The following is a 27,407-nucleotide window of genomic DNA, read 5'->3' on the forward strand; positions in this document are numbered from 1 at the left end:
AACAAGAAACTAACACAGAAGAAAGTGGCCGACAAAGTTTGAATGACAGGTTATGGTGCTAACATGCACGTGACTGATGAGCTGTTCAACCAGAGTAATTTAATTTCTTCTCAGTCTATTATTTAAATGTCTCATGGAGGCAGCAAAGAGGTGAAGGGAACAAGTGTTTGACAAGGGTTAGGGTTAGAAAAATGGAAGAAAAGTGACAAAAGAACTCAAATTTGTTTTATTGTGGATTATGTACATGTGACTTTTGATTTATCCCTTCTATTTTGGCAATGCCTCGTATTTATGTGGGGACCAAAGGGGCAGTGGTGGAGGAAATACTCTAATGCTTCACTCAAGTAAATGTACAAAGAATTGGGAATTTTCTAAACTAAATTACTGTAAGTACTTGCCATTAGATTTACTGAAAGTATTCAAAAGTACACATACTTGCCAAATGTAGCCTACTCCCTAATGCAACAGTCTACTCTATCATAATGAGTCTCAGCAGAGGCCTCTTCAGAATCCATTACGAGAGGGGGGGGGGGGTCTAATGTAATCTGCTTGCTCGGATTGGATCAATGGACCAGTTCCCCTCTCGTTATTGATTAAAAAAATGTTTTTAAACATTTGAACATGTGATGCAATGCATTGTAAAAATGTATTGTAGTAGAAAGGTATGTAGTGGAGTAAAAGATCTAATCTACTAGAGTACAGATACACAAAATATGTATTTATGTAGGGTAAAAAGTAAATGTACTTTATTAGATCCTAACACCTTCAGTTCTTGTTAAGATTTACGGTTGTGTTGTTTTCCTGTAATCAAAGAAAAGGAGCATTTCAAACCCAACATACTCAGTCATACAAGTTTATTTCTTTATCTCCATGTTCATAATAGACAGAGGAAATGTAGAACATGACAGAGGGACTAATACAATTTAAAAAAATCCACCTACTTGCAGCCTGAAATGATAATAATACTACTGATAACATGTACAGTACATTAGTCTTGATTACAGTGTTGGTTTCTGTTACTAAAGGTGACAACTATATCCTGTCTGCTGATAAACATCAGAGGCAGCTTGAAAAAGATGAGCTCACTCCCAGTGGTGACTGTGTCTGTCTCAGGTGTCTCCCTGAGTCACTGTACCTGTTAGACTAGACTGGAGGACTGACCCCTGCGGGAGACAAACCCTGAAAACATGGTTGTATGTCACACTGATGCTTATACGCTATACGTCCTTAATTCTTTTGTTTCAGACATTCATTTAATCTCTTTAATCTTGCAGCAAACGTTCACTGGGAAAGGGAATGACACAAAGACTCAAATGTTCAGTCGCAGCACTTTTTGTTTTGAGATCAAGCCCTTTCTCAAAACATGGATCCCTTAATCAAGACGCCTCTCGGCTCTTCTTTCTGCTGCGGCTTCTTTCCAACAGGAACAAGGAAAAGCATGGAATGAAACGTCAATAAGTTTAACTTCAGATGCTAAAGTGATGATTAATGGTGTCAGAGCTGGGCCTCAGGTTTGAGCCAGTGTTGGATCGTGTCAATACTCCCACAGCGCTGAGCTGCTCAGGCTGTGTCCGTCTCCCTTCAGCGTGCCTCCCTGGTCCCCACGCAGGTATTTGCCATTCTTACATCGGATGGCGAGGCGGCCGTGCTCAAGGAGCTCCAGACTGAAGTCCTCAGGGGCCTCGCCGTCCGAGCACACTAGCCCGGCGCTGTTCACGTACCAGAACCGGCCGTCCACACCTGCAGGAGTAAAAACACACAGTCAGAGTCAGAGCATACATCTGATGCTGCTGATTTGAAACCTAATCAGAGATTCCCAGAAGTCTGTGGGGGTCGTGGCCTGACCTTTAATGTTGTACACCCCGTTACTGAACTGCAGGGTGAAAATGTCATAGACTGATCTGCTGGCGTCCAGAGCGTTGGAGTTCTTGTGGTGGCAGATGAAGCCGTTCTCTCCTCTCAGGATCAGCATGGGCCGGTTGATCAGTTTCAGAGTGAGCTGCTCGTCCTCACCTGACCACAGGTGACAGCAAAACAATTAAAACATGTCAGAGGGAGCACGGGAACAATTCAAAGTAGAGGTGTAACTGTGGAGACGCACGCGTGAGTGGAGAGATGGGCTGATGAGAAAGCCAGAGGTCAAACCAAAAAGACTCCTACCTATTGAGTCACTGACAGCAAGGAGTTGGCCATTCTTCTTGATGCAGATGTATTTTCCATTGTTAGCTTTTAGTGCCACCTTGTGGTCAAGCCACTCCACTGCAAACATGGTGCTTGCTGACCTGCAGTTGTGCATCACAAGAGAAAAGATGAGACTCTCCTCGCCTTGAAGCTCCTGGAGATATTGTTATTACTTAAACATTTTGGTGCGGATCAGCATCAAGTGGCGGACACAGGATTTTTTTTGTCACTTTCTTTAACATTGTGAGATCCACATTTTCGTTGATTTCTCAGAGAATAAGTCCTGGATTTTGAAGAATGAAAAAGATCACACTTTTAGGGAAATAATAAATAATAAAAATCTGGATGTAGTGAAAGTGAATGTGGTTTTATAAGGGGACTTTTAGACCTTGTGGTGGCGGTATGCACTCTACTAAGTCAAACATTTGGACATACTGTAATGGAGCAGTTCCTAATCTCTCATATCACAATGGACGGTGTATTAATTTAACTGTGCACGACTAATGTAAGAGCTTCCACTCACACTTCAGTGGCAGAGCTCTGGATGCCTCCATGGGCCACCAGGGCCCAGTAGTTCCCTTGGCTGGAGCGAAACGTGCACTTCCTGGTCTCCTTGTCAATCTCCATCTGAAACGTCTCCATGTCCGTCTCATCTTCCTGATTGGCTGCGAGGCTGACTCCTGGAGGGGCACAGTGAGCACGTCCGGTCATTAATACTTAAAGCGTGAAAACTCGAGGACTATTTAGTGTTCGGAGGAATCCATCAATCAGTCGCTGCTCACATAAGTACAAGCTACAGTAGTGCAATGTTTCAGTCGTATACACAGATACATGACAGTTGAGGTGGTATAGAACAAAGAACTGAAGGAATAATCAAAATGGGCAAAATAAATCTGGTTGTACTGGATAAAATGCAGCAGTTTTCAGACATGACCCATCTGGAGAATGTCTGAAGGATCTCTGGAATTCAGTACATGTCTGACAACAGCTCACATGTAACTTATAACCTCGAAAACCTTCAAAATTGTAGGTATTTAAATTGAATACACATAATAAACAAACCTTGAGTTCATGTATGACCCTGTCAATAACCGCAAGAAACTGATGAGGTTTCAGGGACTGATTCATACAAGAAGTAAGTTTAATATTACCCGCCGCACCTTCATATTCATGCATGTCGAACACATCCACAGAACTCTTTTATTACTCCCTGCATTCCCGACGGCAAAGCAACAACCCAAGGACAGCCACCCGCCTGCTAATCAGGTTGTATTGTTCTGTTTAACTTGGCCCAGCATGAAAGTGTAGTTTCGTCTTAAACTGTGCCCTTGGTCTGATTTGCCAAACAAACACTGCACTACACCTTCCTGAGGGGGGGAAAACATTTTTACTGAATGATTACGGATGGATTTATAGACAGAGTGTACAATAGGGTACAAATATAAAAACGATAAATACACGAAAATGTTTATTCTGTACCAGCTACGCAGATGTGACTGTCTGTCATGAAGCTTTAGTTACAATCAGACCACTTATCACCAAAACAAAAAAATCACACCCCTGCTGACAAACATTTGATAAAACCCCCACAGAAACCAATTATTTTAGCTTTCTCATTGCAAACACAGGAAACAGAACTGGTGTCAAACATGCGAGAAACACATGAGCAAACACGAATACATGCATTTTTGCAACACGTGTAAGAAGCGTCGGCATTAAAACAGTCCATTGGAATATTTTCTCCCATCTCCACGTGTTGCTGCTGCTCGTCTCATCACTAACAGACAGATTGCAGAGGGATAAATCCTAAATTAGATGCCTCCCAGAATATCCCTATGACATTTTCTTAATCCTGTAACAACACTGATCTGAGTGGCCCTCACCCCTCCCATCTCTCCCTGCTCTCTTCCCTCTTACCTCCCCCCCTCCTTATCCCCGAGCGCCACCTCCCACCTCTGCCCCACCTCTGGCCCGGCCTATCTGCCCCCTTCACTGCGGGGCTCTGATATAATCAGCTTTTGAGTGCTACCCGTCCAATCCTCTCAATAAAAGAATAAAGGAAAAACAGGAAAGGACCAGAGGATTTTTATGGTCCACACTTAGCAGGATGTACGGATAATTACCAGCCCCTCTCGATCCCCAAGCAACGGCCATCGACGTGAATAATCAAATACAGAGAGAACACATTTAAAATGCATCTGCATGACGTGACTATATTGTTTTATACATCTTAATTTAGTGTCATGTACAGAGTGATTCTTTTACTTTCCCTTTTTCTGCCTTCAAGAATGTTAAATTATTTTAGTGTGAAGCCTCAGTAATTGTCAAAGGGTAATTCAAAATTTTTATTCAAAACTGTGCTGCTAACATGCTAACTAGAGCACATATGAACAAATTTCTAACACTGATATTTGATCAACATTGAATCCAGCATTTGTGGAGCCACACTCACTTCAGTGATGAGATAAACAATTAGTTCCTTTTTAAAAGTACATTAAATGGCCAACAAATCCACAACAGTGTTTTGGAGGTTCGACTCACGGGCGTTCACTTATAGTTCTGCTGAATTAATTTGAACCAGGATTCGATGGCTTAGATTTTAAAAAATGGACAAACGACAAAGTCAGACGAATCTTTCAGCTGAATGAAAATATTAAAATCAAGTAATCTCCAGAAAAATAACATTTCAAATTTTAGTGTTGCATATTTTTAACTATAATAATACTAATCATAATGATAACTTATTTGTATAGCATGTATCTAAACAACGTTACAAATTTCTTCACAAAATCCATGGCAAAAAAAGAATGAACTGAAATAAAAGGTTCTCACTTCAGTTCAATTTTAATCGCCAAATCAACATAACATAATCATCACATCTGCATAACCTAACACAGATGCAGATTCATGTCCCAGTCTGGAAGCCCTGCATCACAGTATTTTCACGATTTTTTAATGGTATTTTGCTTGACTGTAGATACACAGACAAGAGGAGGGAGAAAGGGGAGGACGTGTGACAAAGATGTCATGGTTACCCAGCTAGGTGGGATGCTTTAATCACATCTTATTCACACCCAATAAAATACGTATCACAGGGTCTTACAACCGGTTAAATCATCATTGATCTTAAATGCATCTGAGGCATAAATTTCTGCCCCTCCTCTCTGCACCGACGCCTGGGCCGCCCATCACTCTTGTTCTCTCTCATCCCAACCCAATGTCATGCTTTGTCTACCTATTCTATGTGTCCATTTCACACTAATTCAACCTAGAAATGATCCTAAGACGGGGCTCAGCTGGGACCCCGCAGCCGCCCTCTGATGGATGGGAGAAGAGGAGATGGAGGAGGGAGAGAGGGATGAAGGAAGAGAAAGAAAAAGCAGAAAGAGATTAGACACAGTGAAATCCAAGCCAGCAATCTGAGGATATTAATAGCTGTGTTGATGACCATCTTTGACACACCAGTTGGCCATGCATACGGAATAAGATGTTGTCATCGTGGCCACGGTCACTGATAAACTATGCGGCGCAGCACTCTGATACTGTGGCTTCACTGGTGCCACATTTTGGATCGGACCCCGGATCCTGCTCCACTTTCTGTTGTTGTCCTATACCTGCAAGTGGAGCAGGCCTGGCTAATCCATCAGCGATAGATGGCTCTGACATCTATTATTAACAGTAAACCGATGCTCCTGTCCCCCTCTTCCTTATTTTAATGCTCCTCCCGATTCCTCCTCCTTCACTGCTGCACTTTCTGTTGTTTTTCCAATTCAGTCCCTTCATTCTTTTCACCGATATGTTCCCGGTTTGTGTGTATATGTGTTTGTATGTAAATGGGTGTGTGTGCATGTGTAATGGAAAGTATGTGACTTTGGACTATCATCTCTTCTTCACTTGTAGGGCAGAGGGGACCACTTACACCCAAAGAACACAGGGAGGTGATGAGAGATGTGATGACAGGTCTACATAATACTGACTGACACACACACACACACACACACCCACACACACACACACACACACACACACACACACACACACACACACACACACACACACACACACACACACACATACACACACGCAGGTGATGATTTGTGTGTGGCATTAGGGAGGATGAGGAGCCTCCTCATACAGCCACTACTATTGTCCCAAAGCCCTTTTAATGTCCTTCTCTACTTGCATCCTCCCTTCTCTGCTTTCCTTTCTCCCTTTCTTCAACTCAAACCCAGAGGCCGAAGTGAATAATGTATATTTACACAATTAGTGAACAATTCCGAGGCACTGGCATTCAAGAATTTTTTTTTCCGTTGAACCCCTCCAACACTACAATTCAAGTCTTTACCTTCTATAGATTTTTGTTCAATGTGTTCACACCACAAGCAGCATAAACCAGGCTAGGTCAGCTGATGTCATGCATTTAACAAGCTTCTCCAAATCGGTAAGAAAACAGGTCCGTCCGTGTCATTGAGGTGAATACAGGTGTTGAATGTAATCTCAGTCATTTTTCTTGCTTTATCTGAAAAGTATCCCCTACAAAACCAAATCTAATGTTGCAGCTCGATGTGATCGTTATGCATTGATAAATGTTGCTAAACACGGCGTATCGACTCTCCTGTGTTTCCTCGATTTTCAGCAGGACATCATGGGCACAGACCGGGGCTGGGGTTAGCGGGTTAGATTAGTGGGTTAGAAGCTATGCCCCAGGTGAGAGGCAGCTTGGGTTTCTGAAAGCAGACTCCCCCCCCCCCCTTTGCCTTCCAGGAACGGGGGCCAACTTCATCAATAATTCAACAAACCTCACTTTGCGCTCGCCGCAGCAGGACGGTGCGGTTGTGTGTGGGTGATTGTGTCGGGGAAAGCTTTTGTTTGTGCAGAGTGAGTGTAGGAAGAGCCGAGGAAGAAGCATGTTACTTGTGAATACACACGTATACATCATGGTTCCCTTCATGTGTGTTTTACGCTCCGCCATATCTCTCCCCCTCTTCAACCAATCAGTTTACAGTGCTCCCAGTGGTTTGGTTTCCTGAAGCTCCCACTGCTAACCAGGAACAAAGAGCGGTTAGAGATTCAGTTACAGCACCCAGGGCTGAGGAAACTCGACCCTGCAGACAAGAATCTGCAGCCTGCGGATGGGTGCTGTGGCCAAGTATCCTGACAAGCGCTGTTGGTGTCGGCTAATCCACCCAGTTTCAAATCAGACCGGCGGACCCTCTGCACCATCACCAATCGAAACTCTTGGCAAGTACTTCTAGTGTTGAATGCAACGTGACACTGATGATTGCAATTCCTCTATTTTTCAAACTGATCAAAGAAACTCTGGCTTGTTTTTAAAAAAAAGAGGCAAGCCCATGTGGAGCAGGTGTTATCCATCAGTATAGTATGTATTGTGATGTCATGCTCGCATGCTGATCAAATAACACACCCCAATGGCCCCCGTCACAAGGCCCGAAGAGTAAATACATAATACAATATCAACAGCGTATTACTGTACAGCATATGGGTTACAAGCAGCTGTTTCAGTGAGCCCAGGGGACAAGAGCGTAAAGTGTGAACAACATTACGCCCCAAAAAGCCTGGAAGTCGCTACATCAGAGAGGCGATGAGAGGGGGTTTTCAGAAAAGATCACAGTTTGAATATTTGATAAAAGAAAGAGAAGAACATGCAAGACTCTCTTTATTCTTTCTAATATATTTGCTGCATTTTCGGGACTTTGGGTTTCCACCATTTCAGGAAAGACACATTAAACATTTATGTTTAGCATCATTTTTTTATATTCTAGAGATGAAACTGTGTAAAACAGTGAACGCAATTATCACAGATGTCAATGTTATCGCTGTTGATGTTAAAAATGTACACAACCTGAAGTAATTTCACAAAGTATTATATTTAATTAATATATTTAGTATTGGTAAAAATACTAATATAGCCAATGGTGCAACATTAAAATTAAAGGAAGAAAGCCTAAATTTGTTAAGAGGCTTTTTGTTTTCCCACAAAGCAGTTTTAAATGAACACTTAAATATATAAATCAAATAAGCAAAGTTGTGCATATTCTTGGTATATTACCATCAATTCAAAACATCTTGATAATGTTGAATGCTGCTTGTTTCATTTCAGCTCAGTGTGAGTGTCTCGACTGCGTTTTACATCATTAACAGTCAAGTTTCTCTTGGAGGAGGAACGGAGGAGACAGGCAGAACTCACTATGTCAAGTGCAGACGTCCACCTACAACGTCTGAGAGTCAGGACAAGATATAAGCGCTAGGTTTTTGGTGACAGTGGATGTGAGCAGTTTTTCGTCATGGCCAGAGCACTAGCAGCTCTCCTGCTGTCCCTGCCTGCTGATCCATGGTTTTACCACACAAAACAAATCCATGTTGCTTGCTGCCCTGTGTCTTGAAGAATTAAAAATTTTGGACAGTATTGACCAAATCACCACAACAGCCAAAGTAATTAAAGATTAAAATGCTACAATTTTAAGGGAATAAGGGAATTTTACCGTGCTATACCGTGATACCAGTAATCATTATATACCTTCATTGTTCCTGAAAAACTCATTGCAAATTGTTTAAAAAATCTATAACTGTAGTTATTGTTCAACATGGTTGCACAATAAATCTGTCATTCAACCAAACCATCCATTGTGTCCTGACAGCGGACGAGCCCAAATCAGTTGCAGCCCTCACACAAATCGTCTCAGGTCTCCCACATGAGAATGATACTCTCCCATATCAACCTCATCTATCTTGTTTTCCTGGAGAGATGCAACTATCCAATGTGATGTCAGCACTTGTTGAGGTGCAGAATACATTACCCATAATTACAATGCATCCCTTATCACATGTCAATCATTAGACAGTGGCCTATTCTCTTAAGCATGCATATTCAGCGTATCCACTAGTTAATGTACTTCCTGTGAATTGTGAGCTCAGTTTTCTGGGGACGTATCAGTGCACGGTATGTATATAGGCTAATAGTAGTAACTGTAGTAGTTGCAGTATTTACTGCTTCATTATGTATGTGTGTAGGTCAGTGTGTGTCAGCTAAAGGCTCATGTGACCACCCTCAGTAGCACCTGAGGACAAACTTTGTCCATTTAATCAGACTTTTGAGATGCTGTGTAAAGCTTTAGTGAATCAAGGAAGCTGCCAGAGTTACAGGTTGTGCATGCATGCAAGGATTCTGGGAAAAAATCTGATTTGTGACAATATGGCTCTGTTCAGACCTGGTATTAGCATCCATCCAGAGAGATATCACAAGTGGAGAGAGTTAAGTTTGAATTTGTGTTCGCGGCGACCAAATGATGTTGTATTACCTAGTTTTAACTTACAAATGTGTCCGATGACCATGTGTGTGTGTGTGTTATGTGTGTGTGTGTGTGTGTGTGTGTGTGTGTGTGTGTGTGTGTGTGTGTGTGTGTGTGTGTGTGTGTGTGTGTGTGTGTGTGTGTGTGTGTGTGTGTGTGTGTGTGTGTGTGTGTGTGTGTGTGTGTGTGTGTGTGTGTGTGTTCGCGGGACTGAGCGAGCGAGAGAGAGAAAGACAGTAGTCAGGAGGGGCTGGAAGCGTACTGAAGAAGATTTTCCAACAAATGTACGGTCAATATATGATGATAATATTTATGGTGTGGCGGTGGCTACAAATAAATCAGCGTTTGGACTCTGAAGCGTAAAAATATATATAAAATTTTGAAGGTCACAGGATGTCAGTTGAGGAAGTGGCCCTCCATAAGTCCTAAGGATGCATTTGCTTTGCCACAGTGAATACAATGCAGCCACATGTGTCCCAGACCACCTCCGAATGTGGGTTGAGTGATCGGATGTCTGGATGCATTTAGTTACATTCAGGCCTGTACTTAGCACTGACCACTTGAGATTGGATCACTCAGGATGGATGTTAAAACCAGGTCTGAATGGGGTCTATATGTTGATGTGTCTGTGTTTGCCTACCTTGTCTTAGGGAGACATATCGCCCGTTGGCTGCCATCAGAACCACCTGTGGGTGGCTCTCCTCCAGGTCAAACAGTTCATCTTTGCCCGGCTTGGAGCAGCGTCCAGACCTCAGGGTGCCCGTAGGCCCCATAGGAGACAAATACTTCCCCTCGCAGTCTTTAAAGGCCAGCTTCCCACACTTCAGCTCTAGCGTGTACGCAGTGGCCCTTCCACTCTGTGTCAGGAGCTTTCCATCATTGCTGAGGAAGCGGCTGTCGCAGGTCTTTAGGCAGTACTTCCCATCCAGGTAGACGAGGGTGAGGAGTGCTGCCACGCCCCAGGGAATGTTCATATCCACGGCAATCTCCCCATCGTCTGCGGAGAGGTGGGCGTAACGCTTGCGGGCCACAGACAGCAGGTTGGCCTGCGGATGTAGAGCCAGGTGCACTGCCCACAGCTCAGCATCTGTGATTATCTGCGCAAAGCAGGACAGGTAGTCCCGAGAGCCGCCGAAGAAGCGCAGGTGCTGCTCAGACTGCAGGGCCCAGCGACCATCAGACTGAGCCACGATGAGGAAACGGCAGTCTGAGTTGTGCCCGTCTGCCTCGCAGGTGACCTTGCCATCCTTGTCGGAGGCCAGGTAGCGGCCCAGGTGGCTGCGCAAGAAGACTACCTGGGTGTCCTGGGAGTCCTGCTCAAGAGTCCATATCTGCTTCTTCTTCAGGCTGGGGGCCGATGCATTCACCTGAGAAAGAAAGATGGGTGTCGCTCTGCAATCTGTTTTCAACAAATATGTCAGTTTCATATTGGATGGCATGTGAGTACCTTGAAGCCAAAGCTCTCAGCAGTAAGGTAGCGAGAGTCGTGGTTGATCAGACCAAACTGCAACTTCAAGGGGCGGTTCCCATTAGCAGGCATCTTCACCTGTGGAGCAGGACAGTGACAGGGGACACGGGATGAGAAGTTTGGGATGGGAGAGAAAATGAGGGAGAGGGGTACCTAGACCTGAAATTGCAGAAGAATGGTGTATGCGCAAAAAAAAGGTAGATTGAGGGTTTCCTCAAAGGTGTGGAATAAGGTGACGTCATGGAGAATGATGAAATGTAAACATCTTAAAGACAGGAAATCAATTCATTAAGGTACAGTGTAAAAATCACTCCCGTAACCATAAATTCCTTCCCTGGCCTGAGGCTTTATTATACATTTTTCCAGCCACAGCCTCCTAATGTACTTACTGTGGTTTTGTGGCTTTCCCCCTCTGCAGTTTCTGTGGCTCTAATTCCAGCTCCCAGACTTAAGAGGCTTCTTTCAACATGCGCACTGTTGTAATTCTTCCTCTCTCGTCTCCCTCTCTTGGCGGCTCTCGTGTTCTGTTGATCGCTGCTCCCCCGATCACCTCCAGGACTACCTCTCTTCTTCTTAATCAGGTCGGAAGCAGGAACCTTGATCTCTCTTCAGTCGTCCAGTGTCAGGCTCTCTTGTACCGTAGATTAATTTTGTTTTCGACTGCTTATCTCCACTTCTGCAGTGGACGCTCTCTCTCTGTCTCTCTCCGGTTGAACAGTGCCCTCTTGTCCGGGCCTCACGCCTGCTCTTGCTTGACTTGTTATTCACCCTGAAGGCTCAATCACTTGGTCCCCCCCCCCAGACTAGACTTCTCCAGGGTTTTGTTTGCCACCTCTCCTTGGATCACAGCGAACACTCGGACCATCTGCTTCAACTTCCCAAGTCCAGGTTCCTCGTTCATCAGACAAAGGTTTGATCAGTGGAGAAGAACATCCTCGGCTGTCCTGCAAATTTTATGGTAGCGCCTTGAAGGACTCCTTCACCCTTTTCCCTCAACACAAGCCGTCCATCACAACTGAACTCAGCAACAAAGAGTGCTCGCCTCTGTAATCTTAAGCCTCTGCCTGTCGCTTTTTCCTCCCATCCTCTCCTTCTTTCTCAGTGCTTTTCTCTAACCTGCCATGTATATAATCCTACCCTTTTCTGCCTCTGCGCTTTATTCTGAGCTGTGCACTTCACCTCTTTCTGTGACACATAAAGACAGGTAAGTAGAAACAATGCACACACACACACACACACACACACACACACACACACACACACACACACACACACACACACACACACACACACACACACACACACAGCGCTGGGTAACCAGAGCGCTCCCCATGCCTTTGGGGTAGTTGCCTGAGTGCAGCTCCGCTTACGTGCCTATGCTGGGGATTTAGTTACACACCTTCTCTGATTGCAAGCTCTCTGGGTCAATACTAATGGGAAATGTGTCTGAGAGGCTGAGGTGCTCGGACTTCACATCTGAATTTTAAGACAAGCAAATGGACAGGAGATGGCAGCTGTTGTAAAGGCAACAGTAACAAGCTAATCAACATATGGGGGTTTGAATGAATGTGTGTGGGCCGTAAATGGGCCGGTATGTGTGTGTGTGTGTGTGTGTGTGTGTGTGTGTGTATGAGTAATAAACCTTGCCAATCAGCCTATTATAAGTCTTCTTTGCAGAGTAAACAGACGTGTCTGTTCCTGAACCCATCTAATCCTCAACCCAATCATCCCAACCTGGCTAATCTACCGGCACCACCCCTCCCTACACACACACACACACACACACACACACACACACACACACACACACACACACACACACACACACACACACACACACTCACACAACCTCCCCCCTTCTGCTTGTCAATGATCATAAACATACACATAGACTCACTGACCCACGGCAACATACATGTCACCGCACACACACAAACACACACACAAAGGTCAGTTGAGGGTCTCACCATTCAAAGATTTACTCCTTCTGACCCAGACTTGAACTGCTTGGGTTTTACGTAAAATGTGATAAACAATGCGTGTCACACACAATTTTACACAGACGCACATGCACACAGACACACACACACACACACACACACACACACACACACACACACACACACACACACACACACACACACACACACTGAAGGACATGGACAGCGGTGTAATTGTTCCCTGGGCCTCTTGCAGTGATGCTAACACAGACATCCCACATGACTTTGAATGGCCTCACATCAGCCTCTGTTTCTAGTTTGAAACTATTTTCCTTTAGATTGTATCTTGTCTAAAAGTGTTTTTTTTCCCAATCAATAAAATTATATAAAGTGATCAATGGTTTGGCTAAAGAAAACAAGTTTCATATATACATGTATCTAAAATGATCTTACATAGCTTATAATATTTAATATTATTAATAAGTTGGAGTATTGTAGCAGGAGTAATTGAAACAATCACCTACCACAACAACACTGAGATTAGACAGTAACCAAACCTATAGGCTGGTGTTATTTTTGTCACAATCATTTTTAATAAATACAAGTAAATCTCATTTCGCCTAACAAATGCAGAAGCTAGTTGGTGTCACTTGTCCCTTTTTTTCATAGATGATGCTTTTCATTACACTGACATTGAAAACTAATATATATAGAGAGAGGGAGGTAATGAGCATAAATACATTTTAAGGTCCAGCTCAGGTCCCGACAGTCTGGTACGAAACCTGCAAACTCATCTCGGTGATCTCAGTGTTTCGACTGTCTGTCAACATGCTCCAGTCGACTGACTCGACAGCAGCCATTCAAACTAAAGGACAACTGAATGGCAACAAGAAGTTTACAGTGTCACACCCACTTCATCAAACCTTTCGGGACAAAAGCAATTTTAAAATCCCCTCTAGTGTCCTCGTACACATGCTTAATGATGTGGAGGAAATCACTTCTCTATAAACAGTCACTCTGCTTCTCTACTCGAACAAAACATCCGATCTACTGACGGTTAGAGGTGCTGCAACATGCACGTGTGTGTGTGTGTATACGTGTGTATACGTGTGTTCAAATGCTTGTGCGATTCAGAGTTCTTAACATTCCTTATCTTTAAATGAACAGCAAGCATTGGAACGTTTGCATGCATTCCCGATCTCTCTCTATCTCTCTCTCTGTAGCTTAAATTCAGCCACACATTTCCACTCGTACATGTGTGCATACTTACACAAATACACACACAATCAAACACACTGCAGAGACTGGGAGATATGAGGGGCGAGGAGGCGGCAGACAGACACAAATCAAAAAGAGTCATATACTGTTATTGTTATCAGTGCTATTATTTTCATTAGTACCACTATTATCACTATTACTGTACTTCCTCCTCAAATGTATCCTATCCCACGCATCATTAGCTCGCTCTCTGTGGCCCCCGGGGGCCGCGTCATCGTCTGCTGATGTGCCAGCATTCCTGCTGCCGTCGGCACAGTGACGCCTGTCGATAGCCAACCAGATGTTTTGTTAGTTTTTCTTTTTTTTCCCTCTCCTCTCCTTTTTTTTCACCCCCACCCCTTATTCTGGGACCGTGGCTGTGCCAGGTTCACCGTGGCAACCGTGGGATGGTGCTTTAGAAGCCATTACAGCGGTCCTCTGATGACACTCAAATAGCTATCATTACACCTCCTCCAAGGAGACACAGAGGGAAGAGGGGGAGGAGGGAGGCATGGGAAGGGAGAGATGAGGCAAGGATGGAGGGATGGATGGGAGGAGGTAAGGTTGCGAGATAGAAGGAGAGGAGCAGGTGAAAGGAGAGGGAAACGGCGGAGAGGTGAATGGTGGGAGACAGGTGAAGGATGCAGGGAGATGGATCAGTAATTGACACTGGAGACAGGGATGGGAAACCAGGTTAAAGATACAGAACATGCATGGAAGAAGGGATGAGGGAGAGGGGGAGCGACAGACAGAGAGAGAGAGAGAGAATGGGGAATTCAAAATGACCGTTTCTGAGTTAACAGCCTCGAGCCTTTTTCTACCCTATTAAGTTCTATTCTGCCATTACTGGGGACTGCAGGGTGCTGCCTCGTACCCCACAGTGCCCTCCCCCGACTCCTATAGACACCCCCTCCCGCACACACACTCTCACACACACACACACACACACACACACACACACACACACACACACACACACACACACACACACACACACACACACACACACACACACAGTCTCTCTTCCCCATTACTTCCTCCAGTCATCCTCTTCCCCCCTTTTCTTACCATCTAGTGTTTCTCCCTCTCCCTCTCTCTCTCTCTCTCTTGTCTTGTGTTTAATTCAAGAGGTTGTGAACTAAATGAAAGAGAGATCAGTTGGATCAATCTCTGAGTCCACTGCTTGTCCCTGTTATTTCTCTTTTAAAATCATGTCAGAAACAAGCTCTAAGGTTTTTTTTGCTGCTGTGTTGCTTTATTCACTTCTCTGTCTGTTTCTGTCGCTGAAAAATTATGAATCTGTCTGAGCGAACATCAACTTTTATCAGAACCCAAATTTGTCCTTATGACTGATGGGAATCTGGGTTATATTTTAGCCTGTTATTCAATCAAACTTGATTAACCAAGGAAAACTAACATTTCCAGACTGCCGTGTAATATTTGAGGCCTGTTCAAGGAAGACAAACATATTAATTCACTGTCTTCCCTATTCATAGATGTCTATAATAACAATACACAACTTTTGCAAGAAAATAAAAAGAAGAAGACATTCAATTTTGGTGAATTTAAATGGTTTCATAAGTGGACTATTGGGCCTGAGTGCCATTCTAGTTCTTATTGAGACAATTGCAGCCTCACACACATACACACACAAACCACTACTTCTCAGTTTGCGCTGCTATCCTTATTAGGACTTGGTGTTGACTTCCATTCATCAAGTCATCCATTGTGGACAGCCTAACCAAATCCTTATCCCTAACTGTAACCATGATCAATTCATGACTAACCCAAACCTTAACCTAACCACAGACACACACTTGTCTCTCTATAGTTGTGAGGACATAATGCATTCCCTAGCTCCTTATCTAACCTTAACCATCACAACTAAATGCCTAGCCCTAAACCTGATTCTAACCATAAGTCTTAGCCCTAACAGCCCTTTGAGTTCGTGAGGACCAGCCAAAAGGTGCTCACAATGATGATATTGACCCTCATAACTGTAGATAGACACATGCACACACACCCCTCGCACACTGGCACGTGTAGTCCCCAAAGCCACCGCTGAGGGGCGGTGTCAGCCCGCTGCTCCGGCTGCTCTATGGGACCTTTGCCTGTGTATTTTCCGGAGGTTAAAAAAAGCAGAAGATTGATGCTCGCTGTGTCACTGTTGGTGCCTGTGTGACTGCATAGCGTAGGAGGGAAGGACTCTTTGGTGCTATTTAAAATGGCTGCTTTTTTAATGTGCCTTTTGCTTTCAGGGGAGGGGGGGTCGGGGCTGGCTTTGCAGAAACTGAAAGGCGTCAACAACACGTAAAGCGTTATCAACTATAAAACATGGGCGCAATTAAGCAGGAGAGGGGCGGGGGCAGGGAGCGCGTCCCCCCCCGCTTTCCATCCTCCCAGTCGCTGCTGCCACGGAACAGAAGCGGAGGCTGCTGGATGTGTGAATGTGGCTTAAAGCTCCACCGTTAACTGTGCATCCATCATGTGCTTTTAATCTCTCCGGGTTTTCTTGCATGCTGATTTGATTATGATCAGACACACACACACACACACACACACACATTTAAAAGGCTGCAGCGCTGCTCGCCCCACGTGCTCCGGTACAGTGCAGCAGTATATTAGCCCTCGTCTCTCTCTCCTTTAACTTAGTCTGAGACGAGGCTTTGAAACGGTCACGATTAACTGATGTATCGCGTTTCTAAAAACAAACCGCCTCTGAATCATTCATTAATTCACATTTTGCTATTACAGTGTGTGTGTGTGTGTGTGTGTGTGGTAGGAAAGAGTTAACAGCGGCGGACTGATCGTGATGACTGAGCTGGGAGGGGGCAACTCTGTGAAAAGCAGCGAGCCAATCGGCGCCGAGATTAACACCCTGCGCGTGCGCGATTGGTCCAGAGGGCCGATGGTTGTCGCGCGGGGCTCCACACCCACGTGGGGCCACGGAGGCTCGTTCGCGCTGTCACTGGTGGAGGCGAAACACCCAAGGCCCGCCCACCGAGAGTCTCGCCGTGTTATTGGTCAAGCCGGCCCGTGTAAGCCCCGCCCCCCCTGTTTTGTTCCGTCCGCGAGGAAAGGAAACGTCCCTCTCGCGAGCTCCGTGGGCTCGCGCCGGCAGCGGCTCCGCGTCTGCGAGGAGGCGCGCGAGCTCCGGGGTGACATGTCGCAGGGATCCTCTCCTGCAAACACGGGGAAAACAAAACACTCCGCCGTCACTGCGCGTGATATTTAATTCATCTCCTCGCTCGTTCTTATCGTCAGGCTCCTGGAGACGTCCGCTTTCTGTCTGTTGCTACAAGTACACACACACGTAAATATGTACACACGCACACACACACGTACAATATATCTATAATCTGTCTCTGTCCATTCATCCGTCTTTCCATCCGTCCGTCCATCTATCCATCCACCTAATATCCGTCTTTCCATCTATCCATGGATCCGTGCATCTGTCTGTCTGGCAGGGGAGCTTCATCAAATCTATCTATCTATCTATCTATCTATCTATCTATCTATCTATCTATCTATCTATCTATCTATCTATCTATCTATCTATCTATCTATCGATCGATCCATCTAACTATCTATCCATCTATCCATCTATCCCTCTATCTATCTATCTATCTATCTATCTATCGATCCATCTATCTATCTATCTATCTATCTATCTATCCATCTATCCATCTATCCATCTATCTATCTATCTATCTATAAATCTATCTATCTACTATCTTCTATTCTATCTATCTAAGTGAATAAATGCCTTTGCATATGGAGCTTATTAGACCATTGCTCAATTGCTGAATGACTATCTGATAACCCAGTAATGACTGCGTATGGCATCCACACATTTAGTGAAATATAGGGGAATTAAACTCTAAGTTGGAGTGTTTGTTTCTCTCCCCGTTAAAAAATATATATCAATCAGCAGGATTTTCAACCACACTGTGCACGGTTGGATTTTTTTTTTTTTTGTGTGGTCCACGACTTTTATCTATTTATTTATTTGACCAAACAATTGCCCTTTATCAGCTATAGGACATTTATTCCAGTTGCAGCTCTCCAAACCTTAGAGTCTGCTGAGTTTTTTGATGATTTTATTCCTCTGCACAATTTGATATATGTTGCTCCACAAACTTTTTGTTCTCGTAGTACATTTTTTACCTTTTCCCCTCGACACCCTAAATTCAAAAGTCCGTCTTGGAGTTCATCGTGTTCTATTGTGTGCAATCAGCATATTTAAAGAAAGGTACGGCGAGTTTGTAAGAAGTGAGTTTGTTTGCACTGAGGAGTTTAAAAGGTTAGTGCTTTGTCAACACCCTGAAGGAGTTGTGCTGGGGGTTTATCAATGCTAACAAAACATATGGCACAGTTCAAATAGTGACGTATTCAGTTCGTATTGGAAACTTTAGGAATTCAGCTTTGAAAATGGACATAATATTATTGAATAGTTAAAAAAGTCTCCATGGAAAAATAGACCAAATGCTATTGAGGCTCATTTGTCGTCCATTCAGAGATAAAATGAGACATCGATCAGAAAACCTTTAAAGTTATGTTTCTGGCCAACTGATGAATATGCTTACAACTTTCTTTGTCACGCTCTTTACTGACTGCTTAGAAAGCATCTGACTCTTCAAATTGCAGCTTGTTGCTAACTTTGTTTACAACTTTGTGTACAATTTAGGGTTTTTTGGTGGTCAGTGAAACCAAAGAGTGATAAGAGGTCAAATCAGAGAGTTGGGAGTTACGTTTCCATGATTTTCCCAGCATTTTGAGTGACCTATTTGGCAATACACAGTATTAAGTCCACCAATGTCTTAACCCGTTTGTCAGCACTGAACGGCTTTCCATGAGACTTTGTGGAAGGATGGCACACGGGGAAATTTGTGGATCTGGAACTTTCATTCTTCCGCAACGGAGATTAGGATTTCACGATCTGCGGCTCAGCTATGAGGCGTGGTAGAATTTAAGGGGCCTGTCGGGCCTTGGCAGATGTATGTGCTCTTTATTCTGCCTTTCTAGTTTTAATTCTAGACCATATGAACTGATGCCGGTTTGATGATTAACAGCAATTGGAGAGGTTGATGAAACGCCAGGTATTTCTGGTTTTTGCACAGCAGCCCTCCAGATTGTTTGAATCATGATGCACTTTTCTTACTGCATCCTGAGCCCGAGTTACACTGTGTGCTGGACAATAAAAAGGCAACTATTCAAAGTTGCGTCTCCCCCGTGCAGCTTGGGATTCTCTTTGGGCCTCACAGACCCTGCAACAGTGACTCCAGAACATCCCTCCATCCCTTACCCCTCCTCCGCTGAGATTGAATCTCCTGTCCATTCAGTTAACCTCAGAATCAAGATCACTCAGCTTCTCTCTTTTTTTTTTGCCTCATCCCTTGCCGGAGCCGTGCTGTGGATTTAGTTTGCTTCTGATCCGGCAGCAGCAGGCGCGGCGGCCCTCGCTGTGTGACGGCTGCAGGAGGGGAGCTGGGCCAGCGGGGAAGGGGGGAAGCCCCCCGCGTGTGCTCGCCAATTGTTGTCGTGGCGATGGTGGCCATAGTGGTGGTTGCCAGGGAGATGGCGGTTGCTTGTCTGACCCGTCCCTCTCGTGCTGTCACCAGCGTTATTGATGCACGCCGCTGCTTGGCATTGTGGGAGTGCAGGAGGGAGGGCGGAGAGGACAACGGTTAATGAGTTCAGGAGGAACAGGGACTCTCCCTGCTCTCTCCCTCTCCTTTTCTCTGTCACTCTCTCTCCCTCCGTTTCCTCATCACCTCTCTCTCACTCTCACTCCCTCCCCCTCTCCTGTGCTCACTCACCCCCTCTCTCTCCCCTTCATTTCTCATGGGTGTCTGTCTTGTGCGAGTGTGCATTAAGAATGTGGGTCTCTCATGATCCATCATGGCAAAATGCACTTTCCCTCTCCTTCACACACACACACACACACACACACACACACACACACACACACACACACACACACACACACACACACACACACACACACACACCTAAACGGCTTACAGACGGTGCACTCACAAAAACATGTTCTCCCACACCTTTACTCGAACAGCGTAACTGACTCATTCGCAACCACTCCTTAGCCCCTCATTTATACACACACTCTCTCTCACACACACACACAGATCCTGCCCTGCTGTTATGCCTGAAGCTAGGAGAGCAAGCAAGATTAATAATGACCCCTGACTCCCCACAGACAGACCCAAATATACACAGTTTGGAGAGAGAGAGAGAGAGCGAGAGCGAGGGAGAAAGAGCGAAGGTAAGGAGAATGAGGGGAAGAACAAGGTGAGTCAAATGCTGACTAAAAATACACAGTTTAGAGACAAAGAGCGAGAGAAAATGTAAACAGTTTAGAAAGAGATGGACACGAGAAAAGTAAGAGTGGAGGAAGAAGTAGAAGCCAAACATTTAAAAGGAGTAAGGCCATGTTGTTGACCCCTAGAAATTAGGCTTTTCACAAATCACCTCCAGGATGGATTAATCCAAAAAGATGGCTTTGGCCTCTAAGTAACTTATATTAAAGGAGTACTTCAATGATTTAGTATTTGCCCTTTTTTTACCCAGATTTTTTGTGGCTCTATAACATCAGGCTACTTCTTTCTTTGTTGCTGATAGACACACGTCTGTAAGTCATTAGCCATGAAGGGTCCCTGTCAGGCAGACATGAGCTGCTTTCAGACACTCACTGAGCTGCGGACATTTATCAGAAATTTTCCGGAAGGGGCGATATGTTTGAACGTAAAATATCAGAATCAGTTGCAACGGACATTTTCTGGAACTTTTCCTGCCAGCCCCCTGGTCAAATGTCAGAGTGAGCCCATGTGACAATACAGCAGGAAAATGGCCGGAAAGGTCCCAGCGAGCGAGGTGGCACGTTGATGACGTTTCCAAATTGTGACGAAAGCAAAACCAAGAGGAGACCGACACGTGGAAGACGCTGATGAAGATGTCAACTTAGAAAGACAAAGACGTTTGAGAGCTTTTGGTGACACGGGCCGACGCTGGTGTCGATGCTTGGATTTTTTCTGGACGTTTTCCGGAGTTCATGCCTGAGAACGGCTGCACACAGAGAGGGGCTGTTTTAAGTATTTAAAGGAATGATCAATGCCCGAATCTTTTTTAGAGCACATTGATTCAGGAAGTGTCATTAACCTGTTTGTGTGCTGGTATTGTCAGACAACTTCCTAAAACTCACACATAAACAGTGTTTCCCACATAAGATTAGTGCAAACACAGCGTGAGAATTCGCTTTGACAGTGTGTTACTAACTCTCACTTGCTCATGCTACAGTGCTCTCACAGTTCCCACAACTGTTTCTCTCTGTCGGTCAGGCACACACACACAAACGCATACACGCACAAACACAAATGTGGGCTTTAATGCATGGACAAAAAAAATTACAGATAACAGCAGCAAATACACAAAAAAGGGATACAAACACACACACACACACACAGAAGCAGCAGCATGGATTAATACATGTGGCTCAACTATTTCATTTATTACTGTCGGAGGCCTTTTGTGATCAGGGCATTTTTCAGGTTGCTAACCATTATTCCCTCTAGGCCCCAAGCTCCTCAAAGGACTGCGTGTGTGTGATTGTGTGTGTGTGTGCGCGTGTGCGTCTCGTTTTTAGACGAACCCAGCCTTATGGTTATGGTCTAACCAAAAAGTCTGATTTTTTTTTCTTTCTATTCTTCAGGGGATTCACGTTGCCATTTCTGACTGTACTTAATGCTCCCTCTCCATTTGTCAACACCAGCCTAAGCAGCTCCAAGCCTGTTTGGTTTGCAATGAAAGCCTTTCTTTTTTTGCACCTCTATCATGCCTTGAAATATTGCTGAGTGTGCGGTATCCATCAATATAACAAAAGTATCCGAGACAGGGGAGAGCGAGGCAAGGAAAAGACGAGGCGAGAGAGACCCACAAGTGAACAGTAACACATCTCTTGTCTCCGTCCTGATGTTCATCGCCCCCAGTGTATTAAAATGTGTTTACACAGTCCTCGGAACAACTACAGCACAAATTACATGCACATAGAAATATAAACTCAGACCAGATGGCTTTGCTCCTGCTCTGAATAATGGCTGGTGTTTGGTTCGGTTTTCGCGGGCCTGACTCTGCCACTGCCTCAAGAATAAATTAATTCAACGGTTTATTCTTGGTTTGGTTTGTTTTCCGAGGAACCTTTGTTTTCTGGCCAGTGGGTTAATGCGGGACACTGACACAGTAATTAATTGAAATCACTCTGGGGGTCGACCATGTAAAAGACAGGAAGCTGTGTGCACATCATCCGTGGCCCGCCCGCCTGCCAGCCCTGCATCATCGCACTCCACACGGCCAGAATTAAAATCAGTGATTGGATTACAGTTACCGAAGAACCGGATGTGTGAATGAACCTGAAGTCAATCAATCCATCAATCAAATATTATTTGTATAGCCCATGCTCACAAATCACAATTTGTCTCTTAGGGCTTAACAAGGTGCGACATCCTCTGTTCTTAACCCTCAACAAGAGTAAGGAAAAACTACCAAAAAAAATCTATTAACAGGGGGAAAAACATAGAAACCTCAGAGAGAGCCTCGTGTGAGGAATCCCTCTCCCTGGACGGACAGAAGTGCAATAGATGCCACGTGCAACTGAGAACATCAACAAAATAACAGTATTTACAACATTGATTAGAAGAAACAGTTTGTCAATGTTTAAAGTATTTATACATAAGAAAATGTCTGATAGAGATGAAGGGAGCAGCAATGAACAATATATTGAGGAGTTATTGAAAGTAATGGTAGAGTATGTGAGTAGGTGTATTGTATATCAAGCAGTCTTGTTGTAAACATAATCCAAGATCAGCTGCCACCACGATCAGGATCCAGCACCACAAACCATGATCAGCTGCCACCACCATCAGGATCCACCACCACGATCAGATGGCACCACAATCCACAGTCCCGATCCACCATTACAATCAGGATCCACTACCACTATCCACGATCAGCTTCGAGGACACACAGGGATCCAACCGTTCATGACAGACATGTTCAAAGGTGGTCGAGGACAGATGTCCTTGAGGTATTTAGTACAATCTATAATCTCACTGCTCTCAACCATGATTACTTACTGGTTTGAACTTTATACTAAAATGCAGTGACAGCCATAAAAATATATTATGATATCAGTGTTAAATAATAATGTTTTTGCTTTCACTAAAGGGTTGAATTAATTTATATAGAATGAGAAAAAATGTATCTAAAGGCTTATTTATACAGAGTATACAGAAAAGGAAAGGCCTCTGTCTGTACTATGCATGCGTTCATTTCGTCCGAATTCGTGGACGTCTTCTGAAAGTTTACGGACACAGGTAAAACAGACGAAATGGAGCAGTACCACCGGAAATCGTGTGGGGGCAGTGTAGCTAATAGTTCAAGCAAGACAACGCTAAGATACGAGGAAGAGATTTCACTTTTTGAGGAGAGACTTCGTGATTTCATAAGTAGGACCATCGCTGCTTTTGCCTCGATCTTCACAGGTACATTATCACAATTAACTCCTCCACCATTGCCAGGATTGTTATTGTCGGAAACTCTTGATTCTATGCTACCCTCCAGTGGGTGCGTTTCTTAACAGCCATGCATGGAAGTATGCGGGCAGATATTGTTAAATTATATAAAGGCAAAACATAGATAAGTCTTTATTCCTTTTTTTATTTTAATTTTAAAAATAAGTTATCATAAACTAAAAAATGAGTTGATTGTTGGTTGGTGGTTTTTAGTCCAAACTACTTGTGCAACACATACGACAGCAACAAAATTTTTTCATGCATCGATTTTAATGGATGAAAGGGCCAAGAGTTGAAGTGGTTTCAGGTCAAAGCTCAGCCACAGAGATAGACAAACATCGACTGTAACAGGAAAACTGCTAAACAGGAAATACAGTGTCAAAATTGACCACAGATTTTAATCAACCCCTCAACCCGCCTGTGTCACAGCGTCACAAAGCTGGTATTCAGGCCTGCCATTCACAAACAGCCTATTACCAAGGCCGGCACACAAAGATGCAGTCAGAGCACGGGCCACAAAAAACCTGGAGCCACGAGCGACGGACAGGAGTAAGATGATCTAATCAACTGTCTTCACGTTTCTCTCATAGGTGACATGGGAGCACATGGAGCCCAATGGTTTCTTTGTATGGTTTTTTAACAGCCAAAGAATGTGAGGCCATTTTAGTGCCATCATTTCTCCATATTGAAAGATGATGATGTCGGCATGGGTACGGCTAAAGAAATGGAAAGTGAAGAAGTTCATTTGTGTTGCGTCTCAGAGAATCGGAGGCTTTGTTGATACAAAAATGTCCGAACTTAAAACACACACTGTCTGGATTAGATGAGAATTATACAAAATGAGGATCCAGTGGAGACAGTTGGAGAGTAGAGTTACTTAGCTGCTGTCATCTTGCTGCTGCTATCATACCAAACCAGTTAAAGGAGTTTTAGACCATAAAATTACATCGGACAATTAAAAGTGAAATGTTCATGTCTCTGATTAACATCTTTCAATCAAAAGCCCCTCACTCTTCTTTGGTGTTAAAAGTGTAATTAAATTTGTGTTTATCTTGTTATCTATCTAAATTGAGTTCCATTCCTTTCCTTCAGTCTAACAGGCATTAACATTTGATTTTTTTTTTTTACTACAAATTAATTCAAAATATAGAAAAATAATGCCAGGTCAGTTAATTTCAATGTGGTCATTGCACATGTGAGAAGACATTAAAAAGGATCCTGTGTGAGCTTCAAAGTACATAGAATTTCATTGAGAAGAAGTATGGGTGCCTGTTAGCTCACCTGGTAGCTCACTGTCCTATCAATAAAGATGAAATGCCCAAAAATGATCTTGGGGAAAAAAAGAACAGTAATATTGTAGCAGTAGAGATTACTAGATTTAGATGAATTACTAGATTACATGAAATTACCAGGAAGAGACAGTGTCATGTCTTTCTGTCCACACAATAACAATTTAGAATATTTGTTTTTGTTGTTCTCCCGATAGGGATTTTTAACGTGTAAAAGTTAGTGGAACGTGACAATGCAGACTGGTCAAACTCATCAATAGTTAATTTATCTATTTTTAACTTTAAAATATGTGGCTCGCACATCACAGCAGCATATTCAAGTCCTGGCTCGTGATCGACCTTCTGTCTGGGCATGTATGTTAGCTGTGGGTAAGAAGGCATCCAGGGGATATCATCTGCATGAGTGTAATGACTTGCATATCTTTCACAGCTAAGTATTTACTTGCCTAAAGCGATCAAATGATAATTGCTTAATGGTTTTTCATAAAGGTGGAATGTTTTTAAAACCTCACATTCGTTTCAGGCATTACTCGTGAAAACTTTTCTGTTTTTCTATTCGATTTATGCTATCAGCGAGGTGGCCAAAATGGCTTTTCCCAGCTGCGGGCTAAATCTGGAGCGCTGGGTTGCCAGACTTGTGTCTGCAGGTGATGGATGTCACGACAGAGTTGGCTCAGGTTCACTTGATGAATCTGGACCAAAGTGCCACTAACTGCGACTGATTTTCAGTCCAAATCAGCCAAAGTCCCTGACCCCAAATCTGGCAGCAACATGAGCCACAGCCAGGTCACATTTGGTTTCCCAGCCCTGGCACTCTGTGATAAATCATCCTAGTCTAGGCTAGAGCTGATAATCTGACTGAAGGGCCATTTTGTTTAATTCTGTACCACCAATGTCCCTTTGAGCTGACGTGAAGGCTGAGATCAGTAATGGCTTTCAAACTGTTTTAAATGATGTCACCAGAGTTGACTTTCAACAGCTTGTTCAGTTTTGTCGATCTCATCCATGCTTTCAGCCATTTTTACCTCCACCAAGGAAGTTATGTTTCCACCCCTGTCTGTCTGTTGTTTGGTTGGTTTGTATAGCTGCTTTCAGACCTAAACTGTACTCCGGATAATCTCTGGACATTCTCCGGAGTGGCTGCATGTGACACGCAAATGTCTGAGTGAGAGGCTCTGGACTTTCCCCAGATTTCCTCTGGCCAGTCCACAAGTGAAAAACTCCAGATAATGTCTGAATGAGCTCATGTATGAACTCAGCAGGAGATCCTCTGCAGGATTCACCACAAGCAAGTGGGCGTGTGGATGACATTTCTAAGACGCGACAGACGCAAAAGTGAAAAAAAAGGAATGAATACTAAAATCTCTGGATGAGAAAATGATGCCAGACACGTAGAAGACACAGACGAAGATGGCTTTACATGGCGGAGGTGGCCGTTGTGACCTATAGTGTAACCAGCCACTAGGGGGCGATCAAGACACTTGGGCTTCAATTTTAGGGAGCACTCATGCCGTCCATCTTTTTCTGGTTTTTATGAAAATTACCATTTGTATGACCTATAAGCACAAAGAAGCCTGCGGGTTTAAGGGCTCTTCAGTTCAGTTTCCTTGCTTCTCCCTTTTCTCTGTGTGTGTGTTCGTGTGTTTTAATAATTATGTGTTCAACTGGTCACGGAAAACTTTTTCGTGAGATTTGGGTGCAGCAAATAAACACACACAAACAATGTGTGCGAATGAGTCATATTTTGTATAATTTATTTATCAATGCTTTTATGTAGTGACTGATGGGAGGTGTACAGGTCTGTTCCTTTGGTACGAACAAATAGACAAGCACGCACGCACACACACACACACACAGAACAGGATTAGGATGTCATCATGTATCTAACTGCTTAAACAAATAACATTATTTTATCATTTACCTGCAAGTGTCATCATCCGCCTTGTGTACATGTTGAGTAGCTCCGGTTAATGACATAGGCAGACATGTTGAACAACGTTTCGGTGCATGTAAACATTGTACGCCGCAGCAGCCCGCTCCCTCCCTCCTTCTCTTCCTCCATGCTTTTATCTCTCCTCTCATCTCCTGCCCTCTAAATCTGCTCATCCATCGCTCCCTGCCTCTTCTGTCTCCACTCGCCACTATCTTTTCATCTGTCCCTCCTCCCTGGGCATTCAAATCCTCTCCTCTCCCTCTTCCTCTTCTCTGTCTTTATTATAATTTTTCCTCTCTCTCTCTCTCTCTCTCTCTCTCTCTCTCTCTCTCTCTCCTTCTTCCTTCTCCTTTTCTCGAACACCTCCAGTGGCATTATTTATTTCTCCCCGCAACTCCCATCTGTCTGACGGTCCGCCTGCCTCGCCAGCCATTCATCCGCCATC

The 27,407-nt window shown here is 44.0% G+C and overlaps 1 protein-coding gene across 2 annotated transcripts; it reads right to left on the bottom strand.

Annotated features, from left to right (window-relative positions):
* Positions 1-793: 793 nt before the first annotated feature.
* fscn2b (fascin actin-bundling protein 2b, retinal) lies at positions 794-27,407 on the bottom strand. Of its 2 annotated transcripts, none has more exons than XM_035146056.2 (7): positions 26,951-27,407; positions 10,939-11,037; positions 10,132-10,858; positions 2,705-2,861; positions 2,161-2,282; positions 1,846-2,013; positions 794-1,740 (listed from the first exon to the last, which is right to left on the bottom strand). In XM_035146056.2, the coding sequence occupies exons 2-7, from the start codon at positions 11,029-11,031 to the stop codon at positions 1,535-1,537; spliced, it is 1,473 nt and encodes a 490-aa protein (XP_035001947.1). In that variant the 5' UTR covers positions 11,032-11,037; positions 26,951-27,407; the 3' UTR covers positions 794-1,534. The 2 variants fall into 2 exon arrangements, with proteins under 2 accessions (XP_035001947.1, XP_047194321.1); XM_047338365.1 differs by lacking the exon at positions 26,951-27,407 and adding an exon at positions 11,349-11,531.

This window comes from Hippoglossus stenolepis, chromosome 21 (assembly GCF_022539355.2).
Source record: "Hippoglossus stenolepis isolate QCI-W04-F060 chromosome 21, HSTE1.2, whole genome shotgun sequence".
In the NCBI taxonomy this organism is placed as follows: Eukaryota; Metazoa; Chordata; class Actinopteri; order Pleuronectiformes; family Pleuronectidae; genus Hippoglossus; species Hippoglossus stenolepis.

What these genes read in the sequence shown, in the direction of transcription:
- fscn2b (XM_035146056.2), bottom strand. Translation starts at nt 11,031, where the DNA reads ATGCCTGCTAATGGGAACCGCCCCTTGAAGTTGCAGTTTGGTCTGATC. An exon ending in ATATGTCTCCCTAAGACAAG is followed by an intron (nt 2,862 to 10,131) that starts GTAGGCAAACAC and finishes GTGCCCCTCCAG; the next exon opens with GAGTCAGCCTCGCAGCCAAT. An exon ending in TGCTGTCAGTGACTCAATAG is followed by an intron (nt 2,014 to 2,160) that starts GTAGGAGTCTTT and finishes ACCTGTGGTCAG; the next exon opens with GTGAGGACGAGCAGCTCACT.